Below are 24,007 nucleotides of genomic sequence, written 5' to 3'. Positions count from 1 at the left end.
GGGAGACCAGGAGGAAGCTCCTGGCTCCTGGCTTTGGATCCGTCAGCTCCGGCCATTGCAGCCATCTGGGGAGTGAACCAGCAGATGGAAGACCTCTCTCTCTCTCTCTCTCTCTCTCTCTGCCTCTACTTCTCTCTCTGTGTAACTCTTTCAAGTAAATAAATAAATCTTAAAAAAAAAAAAAAGATTACAGGACTCGAGAAGTTTTAAATGCAGCCCCTCTGGAGGAATCAGCGCCTGGCGGTGCTGGGTCGGCTGTCCCACGGGGAGGCCCCTCCTTCTGGGCAGAGCTGCCCCGCTCCCCGCACGGCTGGGAGGTCGGCCTCGCTCGCTCACTCGCTCCTCCGGGGACTGCAGCGTGCTGGGGTGAGGGAGGGCTGCTGGCCGGGTGGGAGATAGCCACCCACAGCCTGTTCCAGAATAGACTCTGGGGCCCACGTGGGCGAGGCCGGCGGTGCCTGCCGGGTCCGGGCAGTGTCTGGGGCTCTGGGCAGCCCGGGCTGAGGGGCCGGAGGAGCAGAGAGCGGCTCCATCCGCGGAGACCTGGGAAGCTGACTTCTGGGGCCAGGCTGCAGGCCCAGAGCAGAGCCCCGAGGACAGACACGGCCTGCAGGGCGGAGGGCCAGCGTGGCAAGGAGCAGTCGCTGTGGCCGCTCGTCTTCAGTGTCGTTTTTCCAGTTCACTGGCAATGTGCATTCGTCACACAAAAATTTACGTGACAAATAGATGGCCTAGCGGCTGAGACGCCTCACCCTGCCTGGTTTAGTCCCTGGCTCTGGCTTCCTGCTGGCACTTGGGGAGTGAACCCGCAGGTCAAAGTCTCCGTCTGTTTCCCCAACTGTCTCTCTAACAAATAACTTTCAAAAATTAAAGACAGAACCTCAGAATGAAGAAGGAAAGGATGCCTTAAAAAAAAAAGATTTGAAAGAGAGAGAGAACGAGAGAGGGAGAGAGAGAGGTTGTCCATCCGCTCTCTCACTCCCCAGATGGCCACAATGGCTGGGGCCAAGGGCTCAGGCCACCTCCCATTGCTTTCCCAGGCACATCAGCAAGGAGCTGGATCGGAATCGGAGCAGCTGGGACTTGAACCCGCACTCACAAGGGATGCCGGCCAAGGGGCTAGCCCGCCCTGTCACGACGCCGGCCCCTGGCGGACACTCTGACACAGCACTGCAGGGCCCGCGCTGTGGGGCAGTGGGTTGAGCTGCTGCTTGCAACGCCCACCCCACGTGCTCGGTGGTTTGCTTCCCGGCTGCTCCGCTCCTGATCCAGCTTCCCGCTAACGCTCCTGGGAAAGCAGCAGCGATGGCCCGGGAGCCAGGGCCCCTGCGCCCACGACAGAGACGCGGCTGGAACTTCAGGCGCCTGGTTTGGGGCCGGTCCAGCCTTCGTTGTTGCAGCCACTGGGGAGTGAACCAAGAGACAGAAGGTCCCTCTCCATCTCCCTCTCCCCCTCCCCCTCCCCTCCCCCTCTCCGTCATTCTGCCTTTCAAAGAATGTATTTTTCGTGGTCTTCCAGTTCTCTGCTGCTTGGGTTTGAGAGGAGTTCCAGGCCGTCTTCCTGGATCCTGTGAGATTTTACTGGGAGCACAGGAAACCTGCCACTGTTGCTGGTGCCTGGCCCACGTGCAAGCTGGACTCTGCCTGCCGTCTGCTGCCTGGCGGCCGCGTGGACATGAATGGCGGTCTGCCTCACTACAGGGACGCTTTTGAAGATTTGTGTGTTTATTTGAAATGCAGAGAGGGGGAGGGGGAGGGGGAGGGAGAGGGAGAGAGGGGGAGAGAGGGGAGAGAGAGAGAGGACAGAGAGGGAGAGAGAGAGAGGGGAGAGAGAGAGGACAGAGAGGGAGAGAGAGAGAGGGAGAGAGAGAGAGAGAGAGGACAGAGAGGAAGAGAGAGAGAGGGAGAGAGAGAGAGGAGAGAGGGAGAGAGAGAGAGGGAGAGAGAGGAGAGAGGGAGAGAGAGAGGGAGAGAGAGAGGGAGAGAGAGAGGAGAGAGAGAGGAGAGGGAGGGAGAGAGAGAGAGAGGACAGAGAGAGAGAGGATGGGGGGGTGTCTTCCATCACTGGTTCACTCCCCAGATGGCTGCAACGGCCAGGCCTGGGCCAGGACAAAGCCGGAGCCAGGAGCGCCGTCCTGGGTCTCACATGGGGGTGGGGCCCGAGTGCTGGAGCCATCATTTGCTGTCTTCCCAGGTGCATCAGCAGGGAGCTGGATCATAAGCAGACCAGTCAGGACTCGAACTTGTACTCAGGTGTGGGATGGCGGCCCCGTAAAGCCCCGTACGGGGTGGCCTGACCCGCGGCACCACCACCATGCGGCCCCGCCCCCGAAGACCAGCTGCTGTTGCTGGGTTTGGACACGTCTCGTGAGGAGCCCCAGGAAGCAGCGTTGCCGGTGACATCCGACAGCTGGCTCTGGCCGCGAAGGCGGTGACACATCTGTTATCAGAATTTCCTGCCTGGTGCCTCTGCAGGGCTTCTTGCCCCGGGCTCCCGAGGGTGGGGCTGATGCCTGTGCCAGGGTGTGGTTTGCCAGACACCCCCGAGAGCAGAGGCGAGGCTGACTGCGAGGCATTAGCCTGCTCCCCCACCACACCAGCCTGGTCCTCTCCCGCCAGCCAGGCAGGGTGCCGTCGCCCAGCCGTGAGTCCGTCCGCCCCAGCCCGGTCCTCTCCCGCCAGCCAGGCAGGGAGCTGATGCCCAGCCGTGAGTCCGCCTGCCCCAGCCGTGAGTCCATCCACCCCAGCCCAGTCCTCTCCCGCCAGCCAGGCAGGGAGCTGATGCTCAGCCGTGAGTCCGTCTGCCCCAGCCGTGAGTCCGTCCGCCCCAGCCCGGTCCTCTCCTGCCAGCCAGGCGGGGTGCCGTCGCCCAGCTGTGAGTCCATTCACCGCTGGGGCTTCCTGGTCTGTGGTGAGCCGGATTGTGGTGCTTGTCTTATCTCTAAGAAAACTTGCTTAGCTACCAAACCAGCACTAGCTCGACACACAGCAGCCTGTCCACGGGCAGTCACAGACTGGCCGGGAGGCCGTGTCCATGGGACAGTGGAATGCAGGAGGGCGATCCTGCCCAGGGGACTCAAGTGCTGGCCGCCGGCACCCACGGCTGGGCAGAGCCGCAGTGGCCACGGGAGGCCGGCAGGCTTGCTCCCTGCTTTGGGGACCACTGAAGGGGCTGGGCAGTTTTCCATGGTCACCACGGGAAACCAGGTCCTTGTGGGTCCTCAGCAGGGGCTCCCAGGACACAGTGCGGCGATCCTGATACCCGGGTGCGTGGACGTCCTCCAGCCAGAGGACCCAGGCCACGGGGGCACTCAGGCTGGCCCGACAGGGAGCAGCTCTGAGCAGCAGGTGAAACGCGGTGCCGGGCCCGGGCCCTGTTTGGCCCTCACTGGCCCGGCACGGTGCTCCGTGCGTCCTGTGGAGACGAGGGCCTCGGCGCCCGTCGGTCTGCAGGAACAGCCAGCCCTCGGGAAAGTGTTGTCGGGAAGCGTCTCCAGACACTGCCGACAGAACACTTTGTGGGGCCACCTTCACTCCCCAAGTGCTGCAATGGCCGGAGCTGGGTCGGTCTGAGGCCAGGAGCCAGGAGATTCATCCGGGTCTCCCACGTGGGTGCAGGGGCCCAAGCACTTGGGCCATCCCCCACTGCTTTCCCAGGCCATAGCAGGGAGCTGGATCGGAAGTGGAGCAGCCGGGACTAGAACCAGCGACCATATGGGGTGCCGGCACTGCAAGCAGCGGCCTTACCCCCTACGCCACAGCGCCGGCCCCCATAAATAAATCTTTAGAAACAAAAAACAAGAGCTGTCAGAAAACACAGGAGCTTTAAACGCTGACGCGACCCTGACCCTGTAACCCCTCACGCAGAGGGGTGTCTGTCACCGCCCAGTCACTCTGAGTGTCCAGTGGGCGTGCTGCAGGTTTGGTGACGACACTCCTGTCAGTCCTCCCCGCCCCGCCCACAGGCAGGCACCAGGAACCTGGACAGCGGGAGCAGGAGCGAGGGGAGAGGCGCGCAGGTGCCGGGGGCGCTGAGTGGAGGAAGCTGCACCCCAGGGCGGCGTCGCGGAGGTCCCGGGGCTTAGAGCGGGGCGGCACCAGGGGGATCAAGTGAACTCAGCTGCGGCGCCTGCTCCACACCCTACCCAGGTCAGGCGCCTGTCCCAGGTCACGCAGCCAGGTGCTTCTTCCCCACTGCCACACAGCAGGACGCCCGGGGGGGCGCCGGCCTCCTAAGGGCATCCTCCTGGGTCCCCCGTGCCCCCTTCTCTCTGGGATGCCCTCTCCCTGGCCAGGGAGCTCCTGTTCACACTGTTCTTGGGGGAGGCTGATGGAGGACGCAGGGGCGGGCGAAACCCCAGCGAGTTCTCAGCTCTGAAGAGGGAGGCACCAGGACGCCCAGCGGCTTCCGGAGCAGGGCCGCAGCTGAGCGAGAGGGACACGGCGGTCAGGAGACAGCTCAGAAACCCCCCGGGGGCCGTGCTGTGGCACAGAGGGTGAAGCCGCTGCCTGAGGCGCCGGCGCCCCCTTCTGGAGCACGGGTTCGAGTCCCGGCTGCTCTGCTGCCGATCCAGCTCCCTGCTGGCCGGAGGACGGCCCAGGTGCTTGGACCCTGAAGACCCAGGTGGGTTCCAGGCTCCTGGCTTCAGCCCGGGCCAGCCCTGACCATCATGGGGAGTGAACCGTGAACAGAAGCACTCTCTTTCTTTCCCTCCCTCTCTCCTCTTGTTCACTCTGCCCTTCAAACTAAAGCTTTAAAAATATGCAAATCAGAATCTTCAGAGAGGAATTAATGGCACCCACAAACGGACTAGGCTGCGAAAGAGCCTTTGGAAGCCAAAAGTTTCACGGACACGGGCCAGAGAAACAGACAAATGAGACTTCATCGAAAACTCAAAAATCGCGCTCTTCCCAAGCCCCGTGACGAAGACGAGCTGATTCACGGAAGCCCCTCGGCGGGGCTCTGCGGCGGCGCTCCCGTGTCCCAGCTGCACCTGGAACTCTGACCTCCCCCGGGCCGTCGCCGTGGCGTGCACCTCGCTCCCACCGCAGGGCTATGGCCGGGGCGCCGTGACGCCCCAGGGCGGCCACGTGTGGGAGGCTCGGGGCGCTGGGTGCGGTTTCTGTTGCGACATTCACAGCTCACCCTGGGCTTGCTGAGTAACCCCGCCATGCGCCCACGGGGTTCCACAAACACGTACAGCTCAGGAAGGAGACAACACAGTTCACGCGTGGGTGAGAGGTCCCAGCAGACACTCAAGCAGCCAGTGAGCACCAGAAAAGGTCTGGAAGGAAACACACACTGAAGTCACAAGGAGACGCCGGCACACCCCACAGGAAGGCTAAAATGGAAATCCAGCCGCCCCACGTGACGGGAAAGGCCCGCAGCAGCTGGCGTCGTGGGAAGGCAACCTCCTTGCAACACTGGCACGGCCCCCGCGGCCCAGCAGTCCTGCTCTGAGCACGACGCGGGGCCCGGCACTCCACGCTCACCGCAGCCTGAGCCACGTGGCTCAACACAGAACTCGGGACCCCCACGGCCCTCGGCAACACAATGGTGGAGCCACAGAGCACACCGGACTCGGCAGCAGACACGCGGCGAACCAGCAACACAGGCTGAGAGGAGGACGTGCCGGCCCACGCGAGACGCCACACACACGGCGCCCCGACCGAGCCGGGCGTGGCTGGGCGGGGGTCTCACCTCGAAGGGCCAGGAAAGCCTGGGGGGTCAGGGAATGTCCTGTGTCTTGGTAGCAGCGGTGACCGCCCAAAGCTGGCAAAGGCACACTTCCCATGGACGGGAGTGAAGTCCACAGCGCTGATTGAAAAGAAGAGAAAGAAGGTAACAGACTCCCTGGGAAATAAAGCCAAGAAGCCCCCAGGACATGATGGAGCCCCCAGGACATGATGGAGCCCCCAGGACACGGGGAAGGGGCCCCCAGGACACGGGGAAGGGGGCCCCCAGGACACGGGGGAGGGGGCCCCCAGGACACGGGGAAGGAGCCCCCAGGACACGGGGGAGGGGGCCCCCAGGACACGGGGGAGGGGTCCCCAGGACACGGGGGAGGAGCCCCCAGGACATGATGAAGGAGCCCCCAGGACACGGGGGAGGAGCCCCCAGGACACGGGGAAGGGCCCCCAGGACACGGGGAGGGGCTCCCAGGACATGATGAAGGGGCCCCCAGGACACGGGGAAGAAATATGAAGGCACAAAGAAGAGAAGACGGGAGACGGCCGGGGACGCGGGCGTCCAACCTCAGCTGCAGCCGTGCCCAGGCCGGCACACCCGGAGAGATCGAAGGCCGAGGGTCAAAGGTCTCGGCGCGCACAGAGCAGGCTGAGAGGGAAAAGCAGACTCGGGGAGCCTCGCTCTCGCAAAGCTTCCGCGCGCTAAGGAGAGAGATCGTCACGGCTCTGTGGGTGAGGCTCGTGAGTGCCACCGAGGCACGGCTGTGGCCCTGCCGCCGGCACAGTGACGCCTTCTGCTGTTGCCCAAGTGCACCAGGGAGCCGTGCAGCGCCGTCGGCCTTGAGCCGCTCTGCACGGATCCCACGCAGAGGTCGACGCTTTCGGGGTGTCCTGGGGGTGGACTGTAACCTTGCTGGCCACCGGAGGCGGGGGCGGCGGAGGACGGAGACCCGTCCAGTCGGGAGCGGAGGTGGAGGTCCGAATGCCGTCCGTCATTCAGTGGGCACAGGCCTCAAGGCCACCGGCCTCAGGGGCCCCCGCCCACGCCAGCCCTGGCCGCCAGCCTCCCTCCCGCCACTCCTCCGGCTGCCGCACTAGTTCCGCCGGGACATTTGTCCTTGCCACAGCTGGGAGGGGCAGGCGGCAGCCAGGCTCCGCACGAGGGCGGCCCCTGGGCTCTGCCCAGCCTGCCCTGCCTTCCTGGCCCTGTGTGTGTTCCTTTGCAGCTGTCGAAACAATTTCAGAAAACTTCACAGAAAACCAGGAACCGCTGGGCTTCCCCACGGCCGAGGCTGAGCGGCTCCTGGTGCCGACGGCGCCGTGCACGGCAGGCTGCCCCGGTCCTGTTCCCGGCATCCCCTCCGGCCGCGGACAGCCGCCCACCACCGCCTACCTTCCCAGAGCTTGAAGCTCGCGTGGGGCCTGACACAGCGAGCACGCGAGTGCGGGGCTGTTGCTCTCCGCAGTGAGACCGAGGCTGCGCGGGCTGGTCCTGTCCGCAGAGGGACCGATTCCCCCCCGCCACATCAAGCACCTGGGAGAGATGTCTGGAGCCATGTAAATAAAGAAATGAGGGCTGGCGCCGCGGCTCACTAGGCTAATCCTCCGCCTAGCGGCGCCGGCACACCGGGTTCTAGTCCCGGTCGGGGAGCTGGATTCTGTCCTGGTTGCCCGTCTTCCAGGCCAGCTCTCTGCTGTGGCCAGGGAGTGCAGTGGAGGATGGCCCAAGTGCTTGGGCCCTGCACCCCATGGGAGACCAGGAGAAGCACCTGGCTCCTGGCTTTGGATCAGCGCGGTGCGCCGGCCGCGGCGGCCATTGGAGGGTGAACCAACGGCAAAACGGAAGACCTTTCTCTCTGTCTCTCTCTCTCACTGTCCACTCTGCCTGTCAAAAAATAAATAAATAAATAAATAAATGAGATCTTTCAAAAATCACGTGGTTAGCATTTATTGTATTGTTTAAGGATTTATTGATTTGAGAGGCAGAGTTATACACAGAGAGGTAGACACACACACACACACACACACACAGAGAGAGAGAGAGAGAGAGAGAGGTCTTCCATCCACTGGTTCACTTCCCAGATGGCTCCAACAGCTCGAGCTCTGCTGATCTGAAGCTAGGAGCCAGGAGCTGAGGGTGGAGCCCAGACCGCATGGGTGTGGTCACCCCGGGGTGGGGTGGGGGCCCGCTGGGTGCTTGTGTGTCGCTGGTCGTGGAGCTCCTGCCCTGGGGAAGGCTGTGGCTGTCACAGGTGGGCTGGGCTTCCATGGCTCCCCGAGATGGTGCCCGCGGGGAGGTGGGGGGCTGACCGCGAGCAGCCTCTCGCAGACGCCCCCTCCGACCCTGGGGCACGGGAGTCCAGTTCTTCATGGCTTACCTACCTTCTCTTGTTTCTCTGTTTTGCATAAGCTTGGAATATCCTCTCCTGTCACTAATCAGTGCTTGTTTCTAATTCTGGCTTTCGCGGAACAGAATACCCAGCTCAGACTGGCCTCAGAAATACAGGTCTGAGCCACTTAAGCCACCGAAAGACTCGGCGTGGGTTGCAGCTATGATTTTTTAAGCTTAATTAGAGAGATGGTGAGAGCGCTCATCCGCCGTTCACCGTCCGAACGCCTTCCGAGGCTCTCAGCCAGCCCTGAAGCTGGGGGCCCAGAGCTTGTCCGGGTCTTGCTCCAGGGTGCAGGAAGCCAGTCGCCAGAGCCATCGCGGCTGCCCCAGGTCTGCAGGCGCAGGAAGTCGGAGCCCACCTGGGATGCACTCAGGCCTGCAGGTGCCGTTTGACCAGGGTTCCGGCCCCGTTTCTCGTGTGCCCAGGGGCAATGCCCTGCTTTCTTAGGGACCACTAAACAGATAAGCGAAGTCTCGGATCGAGCCATTCCTGGTGACCGCGGCGGGAAACACCGTGCATGTACTGATTGGCTTGGACAGCGCAGCCCAAGGCGTGGGCACCGGAGAAATCCCACAAAAATGCAAGTTCTCGGTGGCAGCTCCAGGTCTGGGGTCCGGGTGTGAGATCGGCGGCCTCAGCTGTCAGGAGAGCCAGTGGCTTGGAGCCGGGGCAGGGGAGGCTCCCGGCAAACCAGGGGCCGCGAGCTTCCGCCATCGGTCAGCGGATGCTGCAGTGAATGCTCCCTCCCCATCCTGTGCGGTCCGCACGGCAGTGCTCCTGGGAGAGCCCCAGGACGGCGGCCGGGGGGGAGCAGGCGCCTCTCGCCCTGGCTCCACCTCTCCCACGGTCGCGCCTCTCCACGGGGCTGCTTTCTCCTGGGCCCGGGCGTTGTCTGTCCTGTGCTCAGTCCTGTGTTTGTCCTGTGTCCTCATCCCTAGTGAAATGAAGCCACTAACAAGGAACTGGGGCAAACCTTGCAGCCACTGGCTGGAGACCGCCCCCCACCATGAGGGTCTTCCAGCCTGGATGGCAGTGGTGTCTCAAATAGGGCCCCACCTTCTTCCTCTTCTTTTTAAAAAATATTTATTTATTTATTATTTGAAAAGCAAATAGATACAGAGAGGTAGAGGCAGAGAGAGAGAGAGAGAGACAGACAGAGACAGAGACAGAGAGAGATACAGGGACAGAGAGAGTTTTCCATCTGCTGGTTCACTCCCCAATTGGCCGCAACGGCTGGACATGGGCCAATCTGAAGCCAGGAGCCAGGAGCTTCTTCTGGGTCTCCCACGTGGGTGCAGGGGCCCAAGCACTTGGGTCATCTTCTACTGCCTTCCCAGGCCACAGCAGAGAGCTGGATCGGAAGTGGAGCAGCCAGGTCTCGAACCTGCACCCTTATTTACCTGCTACCCACAGGCCGGCCCCAGGCCCAGCTTCTTAGGCAGCGAGTGGATCCTCGTCTTACAGGAGCATTTCCCAGTTTTTATTTCAGGTTCGTGCCTGAGCAGGAGCGGAGACTTCGAACAGAGGCATAGATGTATCCTGCACAGGGCTGGCGGCTACAACCCACGGTGCCACCTGCGGGCGCTGGTTCGAGTCCCGGCTGCTCAGCTTCCGATCCAGCTCCCTGCTATGGCCTGGGAAAGCAGGAGACTAGGACCCAAACACCTGGGCCCTGCACCCATGCGAGACACCCAGACGGAATGCCTGGTTCCGGGCTTTGATCTGGCCCCGACTCGGTGAGTGAGAAAAATGGGTGGAAAAACCTCTCTCTCCCCCTCTCATTCGAACAAACACAATCAAATCTTTAACATCTCTTGCGTAACTGTGAGAATTTATTTAAGTGAAATGCATGTGTGTGCAGATAACCCAGAGGCCCAGAGAGGTGCCCCCCGGAGCCAGCAGGGGGCCTGGGAGAAGACAAGGGGCCCCCTTCCTGGGCTAGGGGGAGGCGCCCTATGGAGTCCACGTTTGGGTTGGAGTTCAGGAGGGTCTAGCACGGGTGAGGCTTTCTGGGAGCTCCGTGGTGCATCCAGTGGTGGTCACGACTCTGGACCTGGTGCATCATGGGAAACAGGTGTGCTGGGTTGACAGGACAGGGCTGGCGGCAGAATTGTGGGAAAAGCTCCCAGGCCATTTATCCTCATCCCTGCCTACTTCCTCCATATGACTTTCGGTTGGCCGAGTCCTGGTCGTGCTGAGCCCTGCGGCACTGTCCGGGAGGTGGTGGTGGCCGAGCCGTGGCCCGGCGGGAGACCAGGGCTTGTCCCTTGGCGGGGAGGGCCGTGGCCCTGGCCTCAGCGGTGCAGGCGCTTGGGGAGTGAGCCAGGGGGTGGGAGGGCGCCGGCCCCTCTCCCTCTGCTTTTCAGGGAAGCAAAACTTAAAACCGGAAGTGACTCGGTCTGGAAAGAGGTTCCGAGCCACTGTGCCAAGTGACGGCCGCGACTGCTGCTCTTCCCTCTCCCGTCACACGAGTGTCTGTGTGTGGGTGACGCCGGCTGTCCAAGGAGCCCCGGGAAGGGGGAGGTTGGGAAGATTTACCCCCCGAGTTTTAAATAAAGGTTTGAGGGGTGCACACAGAGATCTGGTTCACTCCCCAAACACAGCAGCACCAAGAGCTCCATCCGGGTCTCCCACAGGGTGGCAGGGACCCTGTACTCAGCCGATCACCTGCTGCCCCCCAGGGGGGGCATTGGCAGGAGGCCAGATCGGAAGTGCAGGGCTGGGACCCGACCTGGCCCAGTGTCACAGCGGACGGCTGAGCCCACGGCCGCGCAGGGCCGGCCCCAGGTGTCTCTGGGTCCCGAGGCTGGGGTGGAACATGGGCCCGCCCTCTCTGCTCCGGTCTGCGGGGGCAGTCGCCGAGGGCACCCACGGCCCTAACCCTGCACCCGGCCAGGTGGCTGCTCTCGGTTCAATGCTTTTCATTTTGAGAGGAGTCACACGTCTGAAGGGTCTTCTAAAAAGCGCATGGAAAATGCTGGTGTGGCGGGCAGGGGGCTGGACGGCCCCTCGCAAAGCCAGCATCTCAGAGAGCAGCTGAGATTCCAGCGGCCATGTCGGACAGAACGCCCCCAGGTGGGAGGCCTGCACCTGGCTCCTGCTCTCGGCCTGGCCCTGCCCTGATCTTGTGGCCATTTGGGGAGTGAATCAGCCCCGGAAGTCTCTCTGATGCTCTGCTTTTAGAAAAAATCTTAAGCAAAATCTGTGGATGAACCCGTGTATTTTTAACTTTTACGTTAATTTATTTGGAAGCAGTGACAGATCTCCCATCCCTGGCTCACTCCCCAGATGCCCACGTCAGCTGCGGCTGGACAGGCATTCAAGCACCTGAGCCATCGTCTGCCACCCTGGGGCGTTAGCGGAAGCCGGATTGGAAGGCCGAAGCTCGGTGGCACCGCGCTCAAGGGGCAGGCGGAGCCACGGCGCCCCGGTGTCCGCCCCGGGGTTCAGATTAACTTGTGATGGCATCGGAACAAGAAAGGGGAGAACAGGCACTAAGTGCATGGAGGGAGAGGATGGTGACACACTGGTGCTTCCTGAGAGGCCTGGGGGACAGCGCCCCAAAGAACGAACGTAGGGGGGCCGGCGCCTGCAGTGCCAGCATCCCATACGGGCACCGGTTCAAGTCCCGGCTGCTCCACTTCCCATCCAGCTCTCTGCTGTGGCCTGGGAAAGCAGTGGAGGATGGCCCAAGTGCTTGGGCCCCTGCACCTGTGTGGGAGACCTGGAAGAAGCTCCTGGCTCCTGGCTTCAGATCGGTGCAGCTCCAGCTGTTGTGGCCATCCGGGGAGTGAACCAGCGGATGGAAGACCTCTCCCTCCCTTTCTATCTCTCTCTCTCTCCCTCCCTCTCTCTCCCTCTCTCTCCCTTTCTCTCCCTCTCTCTCCCTCTCTCCCTACCTCTCTCTCCCTCTCTCTCTCCGTAACTCTGCCTTTCAAATAAATAAATCAATCTTAAAAGGAAAGCAGCAGGACTGAAGCAGGCGGCACACACAGGCTGAGGCCTGCAGCGGCGGCCGTGCAGGGCGCGAGCCCTGATGCAGGGGACAGGGAGTAACAGCGAAGAGCAGCGGGCCGCGCTCCCTGGACCTCAGCGGGTGCAGCTTGTACAGTTCTGACGGGAAATGGAGCAGACGTCCGCTCAACGGCGGCCAGAACCGTGTGCCCAGGTCAGCTGCACGCCAGGAGAGAGCTTGCGGGCGCGATCGGGGGGATCAAGATCCCAGTGCAGGTCTCGGGGGAGCCGGGAGAGGTGTCGCGAGGCCAGTGTGACCCCGCAGGCCGAGCCGTGGTTCCCCAGCGCCGGGCGTGGTCCAGGGCGCTGTGCGTGTCGCTGTTCCGGATCGGTCACATCTCCTTATGGGCAGTGTTCTGAGAAGGCCGAGCTGTCACAGCTCATCACGCAGGAGGGCACCCCAGGGCGCCGGGCTCTGTGGGACACCGCTGTCGAGCACCCCAGGGCGCCGGGCTCCACGAGACACCGCTGTCGAGCACCCCAGGGCGCTGGGCTCCGAGGGACACCGCTGTCAAGCACCCCAGGGCGCTGGGCTCCGAGGGACACTGCTGTCAAGCACCCCAGGGCGCCGGGCTCCACGGGACACCGCTGTCAAGCACCCCAGGGAGCTGGGCTCCAAGGGACACTGCTGTGGCTCCACCACCAGGCCGGGCCCTTGTGTGAGAGCTGCTGTGGAAAATCGCGCACTGGCCGCCTCCACTGCTGGTGGCCGCCTCCCGGGAGGGGGCGCCGGAGTCTCTGTGCATACGAACAGCCTGGCTCCACCTGGCCAAACTCCGGGGCCCTCAGCTCCCTCGGGCGCAGGGTCGGCGGTATCATCGCTTACTAAACGCCAACTTGCTGGAGGTCACGTTAGCAAGCTCGTCCTTTCCACTTAACTCCGTCTCTCAAACCCTGTGCATCCCCTCGCGCGCCGCAGAACAGTATAACGGGCTTGCGGTCACGTGGACCGCGTGATCTTAAAACACGGCCGAGCGGCTCTGCCCGCGATGGCGATGGCGACGGCGTTGGCGTTCCGCCCTCGCAGCCGGTTCGACCTCCGGGGAGACAGCCTGGGGAAGCGCCGTCTGCCTCTGAGCCACAGCCGGGGCGGGGCGGGGGGGGGGATGCTGGCCCCAATGTCTGAGTTTTTCAGAGAGAGTGAGAAGCCAGGCTACCGAGCGAGGAGCCCCACACTCTCTCTCACACACACGTGTGCATCTACCGTGGCTGCGGGTTTACTCTCAGAGACGCACACGTGAATGTTCCGAGCGGCTTGCACTGTACTCACAGCCCCGACCAGACAGCTTCAGCAGACGTCCGCAGCTGACGGCCTCACCCAGCAACAAGAGTGAGCTGAGCGGACAGCCCACGCCCGCGAGGCAGGGACCACGCGTTCTCCAAGTTGTAATTCCGAACAGTGCACACTGCCGTCCAGGGGCTAAAGGCAGCAGCGCTGCCGACCGGGCAGTGGGGGTGGGGGGTGGGGTGGAGGCCTGGGGAGTCCACTGCGGCAGCCTGGCGCTCGCTTCACGGATGTCCGCGGACTCAGGACACACCCAACGCTCATTTTAAATAGGCACACTTGTAGCTCTGCGGTAACCCAGGAAGGCAAACTGATCACACACTGCAAGCGCTTAGCAAATGCGACCTCGTAATTCCACCCCAAGAACGAAGCACACATCCCCAGCCCGAGGCCTGGACCCGAGGCCCGGCGGGGGCCGTGTCCCCCGGCAGGGACGCCGACAGCCCGAGGCCTGGACCCGAGGCCCGGCGGGGGCCGTGTCCACCAGCAGGGACGCCGACAGCGGAGTACTGGCCGCAGGGGCTGCGCGGCCTCGAACCCCGGAATATACTGTCCGGCCCTTTACACGAAGGGTTTGGTGAGCGACCCACCGCAAGAACATCACGCCAGGTGTGAAAAAGCCCTTAGCAAGGTAGAACCGCGGAGCGGGAAGGCGGAACGGCGGCCCCTGGGGCTGCAGGGAACTCTGCCGTGACGGCAGGATTCGAACCCCCGTTGTGATGGTCATACAGTCGTGTGTTTACTAAAACTCAGGAGTGGGCATTCGGCCTAGTGGTGAAGGTGCTCAGCCAGGGCCCGTGTGGTGCAGCAGGTTACGCCGCCGCCTGCAGGGCTGGCGTCCCGAACGGGGGCCGGCCCCAATCCCGGCTGCTCCACTTCCGATCCAGCTCCCTGCTGTGGCCTGGGAGAGCAGCAGAGGACGGCCCAGGTGCTCGGGCCCTGCACCCACGTGGGAGACGTGGAGGAAGCTCCTGGCTTCGGCCTGGCCCAGCCCAGCTGTTGCAGCCCTCTGGGGAGAGAACCAGCGGACGGAAGGTTCTAATCTGACTTGTAAGTAAATAAACCTTACAAATAAATGAAAGATGCCGGTGTTCCGCGGGGGTCCGCGGCTCTGGTTCTCGAGGCAGCTTCCTGCCAATGCTCTCGGGAGGCAGGGACCTAGCTGGGTCCCTCACACCCACGTTGGAGACCTGGCTTGTTCCTGGCTCTTGGAATCAGCCAACCCAGCCCTGGCCAATATCAGCATTCGAGGAGCGAGCCGGTGACGGGAACCACCTCTCGAATGAATGAGAAGCTTGATGGGGGGCAGGGGACAAACAGACCACACCAAGCTGTGCACGTAGATGGGTGAATTTTACAGCCCAGGGGTTGCACCCCAGCGACACTGCCAGTCGACTCCAGTGCTCGGGCGAGTCCTGCCTCCCCTCCTGGAGCCTGGCACGGGGCCTCCGGGGGTCTCCAGGTGGAATTGGGTGAGTGACGTGGAGCGGCCCGGCGTATGGGTCATGAGCCCGGGAGGCTGAGCACACATGCGCCTGCAGCACCTGCGGGGTCAGAAGGCACGGCTGGGCTTCTCCCCCCCGATACGGGCCAGCACGTGGCCGGCACACCTGGGCTCCCCCCCCACCCGAGGATGGGCCAGCACGTGGCTGGCACACCTGGGCTCCTCCCCCCGAGGACGGGCCAGCACGTGGCCGGCATACTGAGACCACGGCACGTGCTGCCCTCGGCCAAGCTCTGCCGTGGTTTTGCTCCTAGTGAGACTCTGCCCACCGCAGCGGGCCTCGGAACTGCCGGAGGGCCTGACTACGGGGGACACCGACTCGTGACCCGCAGTTCTGGAAGTTTCCAGGTGAGGTCAAGGCCCTGGCTGAGGACCACCGGCCCGGGGGGCCTTTACAGCCCCTCATGGAGTAGCAGAAGGCAGTCGTGGCCTAGGGGGGGGATCCTGTGGGAGGCCAGCCTAAGTCCCACAGCCACCATCAATCACAGATACGGCTCAGGAAGCGGTCACAATGCCAGACTGCGGGGGCAGGAGGGTGCAGACTGCCCCCTCACCCCACCCAGCACCCCCAAGGCTGACCTCCCTCCCCTCTCCCCAGCACCCCCGAGACTGACCCCCACCTCCCCACCCCAGTACCTCCAAGACCGACTTCCAAACCCCACTCCCCACATCCTAGCACCCTCAAGGCTGACCTCCTATGTCTCAGCACCTCCAAGACTGACCTTGACCCTACCCCCACCCCAGCACCCCCAAGGCTGACCTCCCAACCCCAGCACCCCCAAGACTAATCCCCCCACCCAGCACCCCCAAGGCTGACCCCGCACCGCAGCACCCCCAAGGCTGACCCCCCAACCCCAGCACCCCAAGGCTGAATCCCCACTCCCCCATCCAGCACCCCCAAGACTGATTCCCCCACCCAGCACCCCCAAGGCTAACCCTCCCCATATCACGTCCCAGCACCCCCAGGCTGACCCCGCCCCCACCCAGCACCCCCCAGGCTGACCCTCCCCATATCACGTCCCAGCACCCCCCCCAGCACCCCCCAGGCTGACCCCCCACCCTTCCCCGGCCCTCCCCAAAACCCAGGTCGCCCTGCTCTCAGGGTCAGCCCTACAGGTGGCCCCCCTGAGCCCTGGGTCCGGGTCAGCCCTACAGGTGGCCCCCCGAGCCCCGGGTCCGGGTCAGCCCCACAGGTGGCCCCCCTGAGCCCCGGGTCTGGGTCAGGCCCACAGGTGGCCCCCCTGAGCCCCGGGTCCGGGTCAGCCCCACAGGTGGCCCCCCGAGCCCCGGGTCCGGGTCAGCCCCACAGGTGGCCCCCTGAACCCCGGGTCCGTGCAGCTCTGCCACCGCCGTTCAGAGGGCGCCCCACAGGGGGCAGCGGCCGACCTGCACGGGACCCACAGCCTCACGCCCCGGAGCCTGGGTCACCGAGCCGTTCTGAAAACTGCCCAGACCACAGACAGGCACACGACATAATTATAATAAATATTTTTAGTTAACTCTCCAACCATCAAAGCATAAATGTTAACATCTGTTAGAAAATGTACACAGCACCCGTGTGTTAACGCGAGCGTCGGCCCGAGAGCGCGCCCGTGGCCAACGCTCCTTTAGGCACTTGGTGTGGCCGGGGCTGGGCGGCGGGGAGCGGGCGCCCTGGCCTGCGCTGCGGGACGCCGTGTGGCTGCGTTGCGTTGCCCGCCCACGTCCCTGAGAGCTGGAACCAGGGCGGGGGGAGACGCGCTGGTAACCACTTGGGTTTCTCTGCCTTCAATGTGGGACGTGGGTTCGGAGGCGGGAGCGGGGCCAGCAGGGCCGGCAGCCGCACTGGACGCTGCTGTTTCAGATGACTGCGGCCTCTCGTGGACGTGGACGTGACGTGAGCACACGCGCTGCTGGGGCTATTTCAGGAAGCGCCGGGGCCAGCAGGTTCCAGCTGTCTCCACCTTCCTCGGCCCTACCGCCGGAGGGAGGGGCCGTCTGCGGGCCGAAGGGTCGGGGCGGGCGAGGAGGGGCCTGGCTCTGCTCCCGGCCCAGCGGGGTCACTGCGCGGCCGGCGTGGCCTGCACGTGCCGCAGCAGCTGCTCGCAGTAGGCGGCTGAGCGGTGCTTGTGGACTACGGCCTCTGTCTCCCTCACCAGGAGGCTGGGGAACAGGCCGCTGCCCTCCTTGAGGGTACCTGCAAGACAGCACGCCATGAGCACGCCAGGACATGCCAGGAACACGCCACACACACACTGTGAACACGCCAGGCACATGCCTGCACACGCCATGAACACACTGCATACACCCCACGAACATGCCGCGCACACACCAGGCACATGCCGTGCACGCGCCATGAACACTCTGCATACATGCCACAAACATGCCACACACACCAGGCACACACCACGAACATGCCACACACACACCAGGCACACACCGTGAACACGCCAGGTACACGCCAGGTACACGCAGCTCAGCGGCCCCGCGTCGGGAGTTGTGCTCAGCCATCTCAACACAGAACTCAGATCCACTTGGCATCACTGGAGGCCCTCCAGGGCCTCGTGTGGCACTGGGCCTGGGACGCAGGGTCTCCACGTGGCACTGGGCCTGGGATGCAGGGTCTCCACGTGGCACTAGGCCTGGGACGCAGGGTCTCCACGCGGCACTGGGCCTTGGACATAGAGTCTCCACGTGGCACTGGGCCCGGGACGCAGGGTCTCCGGGTGGCACTGGGCCTGGGACACAGGGTCTCTAGTGGCACTGGGCCTGGGACACAGGGTCTCTAGTGGCACTGGGCCCGGGATGCAGGGTCTCCGGGTGGCACTGGGCCTGGGACGCAGGGTCTCCGGGTGGCACTGGGCCTGGGACACAGGGTCTCCACATGGCACTGGGCCTGGGACACAGGGTCTCTGGGTGGCACTGGGCCCGGGATGCAGGGTCTCCGGGTGGCACTGGGCCCGGGACGCAGGGTCTCCACGTGGCACTGGGCCCGGGATGCAGGGTCTCTGCATGGCACCGTGGGACCCAGACACAGGGCCTCACGTGGCACTGGCCCTGGGACACAGGGTGTCCATGTGGCACTGGACCCAGGACGCGGCTCACGTCAAGGCCAAGCAGCAGCTGCTGGCGCTGCCGCCTCTAGCCCGTGCCCACGGCAGCCTGCCTGCGTCGACAACACAAGGCCCACCCACGCCCTGTGCTGGCAGGGGTAAGCGGGAAAGCGTCTGGGGTCCACAGTGCCATGCACGAGAGAAAGTGGGAGGGGGAGGCAGCGGGCGCTGCAGGGAGCCCCTTGGCAGACCCCTGCGACCCTGAGAGGCTGCGACACCGTCAGGCATCAGTGTCCACCAGGCAGCTGGACGCATGCGGGGAGCCGAGGATGGGGCCGGCAGGTGGGGAGGGCGCCGAGGGAGGGAGCAGGGGCACTGTGCGCGCGCGGGCACGAGGAGCGGCCAAGCCTGCAGGTGCCTCGGTAGGGCAGGGGGTGGGGGGAGGCTCGCGGGAGGGGAGGGCCAGGGTCTGTGCTGTAGCAGAAGTGGGGGTGCTCCCAGTTCCTGGGAGAGGCTAGGCGGCTGGGGGGATGGTGGGGCAGAGCGAGGCCCCGAGGGAGGCTGTGCGGGACAGCAGAGGGGTGAAGCTGCCCACAGGATGTGGGTCAGCCCCAGGCTGTGGCTGGGACATGAAGTGACCACTCCAAGGTGGGCAGAGGACCAGCAGAGGACGGAGAATGGACGGAGATGGGGCGGGGCTGGGTGTACCAAGGGAATCTGGGGGCCACGGGGAGTGGAGGGTGGGTCCTGGGGCCCAACCCAGCACCAGCACGACGGCTGCGGCCCGAGTCGCCTGTCTCCCCAGCACCCAGAGAGCACTCGCCTGGCGGCCAGACCCCCTGCTGTGGGCTCGCCCACCCACTCGCAAACAAGCCGAGGCCAGGATTCAGGGCCATGTTCTCGGGGAGAGCCCACAGTGCCGCGGCCAAGGACAAGACCCGACTCACACGAGAAACCAGATCCCACGGATCATATGCCTGCCACGGTAGGCGTGGGCCCTCCTCTAACCCCGACCGGTGTGGCCGCCACCCCACTAAGAGCTGAGGTCTCCCAGGGATGTGACAAGGGCATGGCCAGCTGCCCCGCGGGCAGGGGACGACCCCTGGTGGGGTCAGCTGGAACAGTCACGGCCCCACCCTTCTCTACACAGTGGTGCCACGTGTGGGAGACCTGGCCACTGACTCTGGCCACTGCAGGCATCGGGGGAGCACCCGGGGACGGTGGCTGGCGCCTCTCTCTCTCTCTCTCTAACACCCGGGGGACGGTGGCTGGCGCCTCCTCTCTCTCTCTCTCTCTAGCACCCGGGGGACGGTGGCTGGCGCCTCCTCTCTCTCTCTCTCTCTAACACCCGGGGGACGGTGGCTGGCGCCTCCTCTCTCTCTCTCTCTCTCTCTAGCACCCGGTGGACGGTGGCTGGCGCCTCCTCTCTCTCTCTCTCTAACACCCGGGGGACGGTGGCTGGCGCCTCCTCTCTCTCTCTCTAACACCCGGGGGACGGTGGCTGGCGCCTCCTCTCTTTCTGAGACAAGAACATGCTTCCCTCCTGAACCACGAGGCCAGCAGCAAGGCCGGGCTCTTCAGCCTGAGCCACCCGTCCCGGACGCCCACGTGCGCACAGAGACGACGTGAGAATGGCCGGCAGAGGCCTGTGTGACCCCACGGGGTGCGGTCCAGAAGCACACCCTGACCGCAGGCCCAGGCGCCGGCCCACAGCACACGGGCCCCGCCGGGCGGTTCCGGGAGGCCTCACCTAAAACCGCGTCCTGGATGGCGCTCTCGGGGTCGTCCAGGTGCACGAGGAGCTCCCTGTACAGGTGCTGGACGTCGCCCTGGTACTGAGCCCGGCCCTCGGCGCTCCCCACGCACTTCAGCCACGTGGCCAGGGTGGAGGCCGCCGCCACCCGCACCTCGTTGGAGACGTCGTCCAGGCGTTTCAGGAGCTCTGGCAGGAGGGGCAGGGGGCGACAGTGACCTCGGGGCTCACCCAGGACGAAGCCCACGCGGCCGCTCCCACAACTGCCCAGCAGCTCCAGACCCGGGCAGCACGGGCTCTGCACAGCACCGGGCCAGCACAGCGCCCCCTGCTGGCAGTTCCCTCCTTCCTCTCCCGTCCCTGTCAGGTTCACTGACTTATCTGCAAGGCCGGGCAGACACGGGCTCTGCACCCGCTGGCTCTCTCCCCAGAGGGCTGCAGCGGCAGGGCCGGGCCAGGCTGGAGCCAGGAGCCCGGAGCTCCACCCCGGTCTCCCCCGTGGGGGCAGGGGCCCAAGGACTCAGGCAGCCTCCGCTGCTTCCCAGGTGCAGTCTCAGGAATGCTATCCTGCCTTTCAAATAAACGAGTAAACGAATCTTTTTTTTTTTTTTTTTTTGACTGGCAGAGTGGACAGTGAGAGAGAGAGAGACAGAGAGAAAGGTCTTCCTTTGCCGTTGGTTCCCCCTCCAATGGCCGCTGCGGCCGGCACGCTGTGGCCAGCGCACTGCGCTGATCTGATGGCAGGAGCCAGGTGCTTCTCCTGGTCTCCCATGGGGTGCAGGGCCCAAGCACTTGGGCCATCCTCCACTGCACTCCCTGGCCACAGCAGAGAGCTGGCCTGGAAGAGGGGCAACTGGGACAGAATCCGGCATCCCAACCGGGACTAGAACCCGGGGTGCCGGCGCCGCTAGGCGGAGGATTAGCCTGTTGAGCTGCAGCGCCAGCCCAGTAAACGAATCTTTTTAAAAACCCAACTAAGCACTCTTTTCCAGGAAACCTTGAACTTACGAAGTGTCTCGGGCACACAGAGGCACAAGGCCCTGTGTCCACCCCCGTCCACCCGGGTCCTCGTTCCCGCAGTCGGCAGAGCCACTGCTGGGCCCCCAGAGTTGCCACCCCGTCCTCTGCTTCCCTTCCGGCTTCTGCGGGTTCACCGGGCTGTGAGGAGGCTCCCGTGGGCTCTGGATGCTTTGCAGGTGCACCCCCCGCGGTGGGCCGCCTCCCCCTGTGCCCGGCCCCTGTCAGCTGTCTGGCAGCGACACTGGGGCCACACCGGCACTCCCTGCCGCCAGCACAGCCGGAGCCCGCAGAGCCCACCCAGGGTCCTGTTCTCACGCCGGGGCCTGGCCACCGCTCCTGCTCCAGGCGGGGCCTGGCAGCCCTGGGGCGCCCGCCCGGTACACTTGCCGCCCTGGGTCATGCCGTGCAGAGACGTCTGATCCAGCACCCGACCCTCGCCTTCCTGTAGCCACAGGAACCTGACAAAGCCCGCACACCAGCGCCCTGAGACCGAGCTCGCCCTACCCGGGTAGATCTTGAGGAACGCGTCCGGGTCGCTCGCGGCTCCGCAGCTCTTTAAAAACGTGTCGAGGATGCGACAGGACGTCAGCCGTGTCCTCTGGGAGTCGTCCTCCAGGGTGGTGAGAAGCTGGGGCAGCAGCGCCTCCCTCACGGCCACCACCTGCCACAGCACACAGGGCTGACCCGGCCTCCGCCGCCCGCCAGCCCGCCGCAACACCGGCCGACCCGGCCTCCGCCGCCCGCCCGCCTGCCGCAACACTGGCCGACCTGGCCTCTGCCACCCGCCCACCGCGATGCTGACCGACCTGGCCTCCGCCGCCCGCCCGCCGTGACCCTCGCGCCTTGCTTATTGTCCAGTTACTTATCACATGAAACAGGGCCGCCCCCGCCCGCTGCCTCACTCCCCAAACGCCTGCAAAGGCCAGGGCCTAGAGCCCGGTCTGGGTCCTCCACATGGGTGGCGGGGGCACAGCACTTGAGGCATCGCCGCCATCTCCCAGGCTGCACCAGCTGGAAGCCGGAGACGGACGCAGCGCCAGGGTCCAATCCCGGCCCTCTGACGGAGCCCCAGCACCCGGCCTGACACAAATGTAACCGAGGGGCCGGCACTGCGGTGCAGTGGGCACAGCCGTGGCCTGTGGCGCCCACATCCCTGGGCACTGGTTCAAGTCCTGGCTGCTCCACTCCCGATCCAGCTCCCTGCTGGTGGCCTGGAAATGCAGTGGAAGAAGGCCCAAGTGCCTGGGACCCTGCACCCACGTGGGAGACCCGGAAGAAGCTCCTGGCTCCCGGACTGGCCCAGCTCTGACCACTGCAGCCATCTGGGGAGTGAACCCGAGGATGGAGGACCCGTGCTGCGGTCACTCTGCCTTTCAGGTACACAAATGTAGACAAAGCTGTGGACAACACGACTTACACAGGCGAACGGTTTCTGTCCAACCTGGACAGCGGTTGTTAGAGACCCAGCATCCACAACTCCGTGTGAGGCACGGGTCCTACACACGCGGCCCGGGCACGCAGCCACCACTTCAGTCAGGAGCAACCTCTCTGTCCACCAGCAGGTGGCGCGCACACGCCGAGCGGGGGCAGGGGAACTGTCCCGCTTCAGCTCAGACGGCCACAGCGGGACACAGCCTCCTGCCACTGCAGCCTGCGCCGCCGCCCTGCGGCCTCTGCCCCCTCCCCGCCGTACCTGCTGTGCCGACAGCAGGTCGCTGCTGGTCAGCGCCCACAGGCAGGCCACGGCGGCCGTGCGGACGGCGGCGGCGGTCTTTCCCGCGTGCCACTGCAGGTTGGGCGCCAGGATGTCCTTTACCACCATCTCCAGGTAGCCGTGGAACTGCCTGCCAAGCAGAGGGCGTGAGGCGGAGCAGGCCAGGGGGAGGGGCCGAGCCGGGACTGCTGCACACACACCCGCCCGCCCGGCAAGCCACTCTGCACACAGCAGTTTGCTCCCAGCTCTGCCAGCCGGGGAGGGGCCTTGGGACGGCCACGGCCCCCGCTGTCCACGCTCGGACCCGTCACGGGCATCGCAACAGAGCCTGGCCTGGGTGGCCTCACGGGAGAGAAGCCCGGAGCTCACGAGAACCAAGCGCCCCAAACCCCAGCACGGGTCGGCAGTGCCAGGGTCCAATGCCAGGCAGACTGGAATCCTGACAGCACGTCCCAGGCCAGGGGCCCCAGCTCCGACTCCCCCAGTCCCCACTCCCAGGCCAGGGGCCCCAGCCCCGACTCCCCCAGCCCCCACTCCCAGGCCAGGGGGTTCCAGTCCAACTCCCAGGCTGGAGATGCCAGCCCCAACTCCACAAGCTCCGACTACCCCAGCCCCGACTCCCAGGTGTCCTCATTTCACTGGACAGCAACAACTCCATCACCTGACGCCACCTCACACTGACTGTGCCAGGGTCCATTCCCGGGGCACTGTGGGGACACAGTCCACAGAGACCACCCCTCCCCCTCCCCCCCGCATCCTGAGACCACCCCTCACCCTTACTCTGAGGCTGTGTCTAGGGGAACCCCTCCCCACACTGCGGGTTTCCCCTACCTGGACTCCAGCCCGGGCTCTGCACACCGGGGTCCGACCTACCCCTGGGAGTCGACGGTGTCCTTCGGCTGGAGCAGCAGCTGGGTCAGCAGGGACAGGAGCTTCAGGCGCATCTGTGGGTCCTGGGCGGGCTGGAGGCAGGCCCTGAGCGTGGGGAACACCTGGGGCAGCACCTCTCCGATGGCCGGGCCTGCGGAACAGCAGCCGGTGTGGGCGCAGGTGGACGGCCGGCGGGAGCCCCCCTCGCCCCCAGCGGCCTCTGCTTTGGACCGTCCAGGCGGGCACCCCGGGAGACAGAGCGTCGTCGCCCCGACCTCCCGCACCAGCCATCAGAGAGCTTCCTGCCTCCCAGGGCGGCCAGCTCCTGAGCCCGCAGCCATCGCCCCGCCCCTGCCCCAGGACGCGTCACTCATACCCTGTGGGCTCTGTGACGCCAGGGGACGCCCAGCAGCTCCGAGCGCTGCTGTCTCATGGGGGGAGGGGGGGATGGAGTCCCATTTATTTATTTGCTGGTTCACTCCACAGATGCCGGGAGCTCCACCCAGGTCTCCCACGTGCCGCCCCCGCTGCCTCCCGGGGTGCACACCAGCAGGGAGCTGGGACGCGGAGCAGGTGTCCCTGTGCACACGCCCACCCCATGCCAGCTGTCTCACACACGGAGACAGACCTAGCGCTCCTGTTTAACGCCCGGGTTAATCAAGAGCATCTGTCGCTCGTGGCTCAGCACCACGGACCCCACGCACGGAAGGACATCGCTGACCGCAGGCAGGCGC

At 64.8% G+C, this 24,007-nt stretch overlaps 1 protein-coding gene and 1 long non-coding RNA gene across 2 annotated transcripts in view; both read right to left on the bottom strand.

Annotated features, from left to right (window-relative positions):
* Window positions 1–4,889: 4,889 nt before the first annotated feature.
* LOC149120308 (uncharacterized) lies at window positions 4,890–6,727 on the bottom strand. Its single transcript, XR_016225644.1, has 3 exons — window positions 6,256–6,727; window positions 5,702–5,818; window positions 4,890–5,285 (listed from the first exon to the last, which is right to left on the bottom strand). It is a non-coding gene; the product is annotated as an uncharacterized LOC149120308 (long non-coding RNA).
* Window positions 6,728–16,357: 9,630 nt separating this feature from the next.
* DNAAF5 (dynein axonemal assembly factor 5) overlaps window positions 16,358–24,007 on the bottom strand; it is a 39,902-nt gene continuing 32,252 nt past the window's right edge. Inside the window, exons 9-13 of the mRNA XM_051835231.3 lie at window positions 23,277–23,424; window positions 22,383–22,533; window positions 21,194–21,350; window positions 19,667–19,858; window positions 16,358–17,060 (exon numbers count right to left, since the gene is read on the bottom strand). Of these exons, the coding sequence (XP_051691191.2) occupies window positions 16,924–17,060; window positions 19,667–19,858; window positions 21,194–21,350; window positions 22,383–22,533; window positions 23,277–23,424 (785 nt within the window). The 3' untranslated portion in view covers window positions 16,358–16,923. The remainder of the gene's footprint in view (window positions 17,061–19,666; window positions 19,859–21,193; window positions 21,351–22,382; window positions 22,534–23,276; window positions 23,425–24,007) is intronic.

This window comes from Oryctolagus cuniculus, chromosome 19, assembly GCF_051225735.1.
Source record: "Oryctolagus cuniculus isolate XC-2025 breed Fujian yellow rabbit chromosome 19, ASM5122573v1, whole genome shotgun sequence".
NCBI lineage: Eukaryota > Metazoa > Chordata > Mammalia > Lagomorpha > Leporidae > Oryctolagus > Oryctolagus cuniculus.
This window is presented reverse-complemented; position numbering and strand designations above follow the sequence as displayed.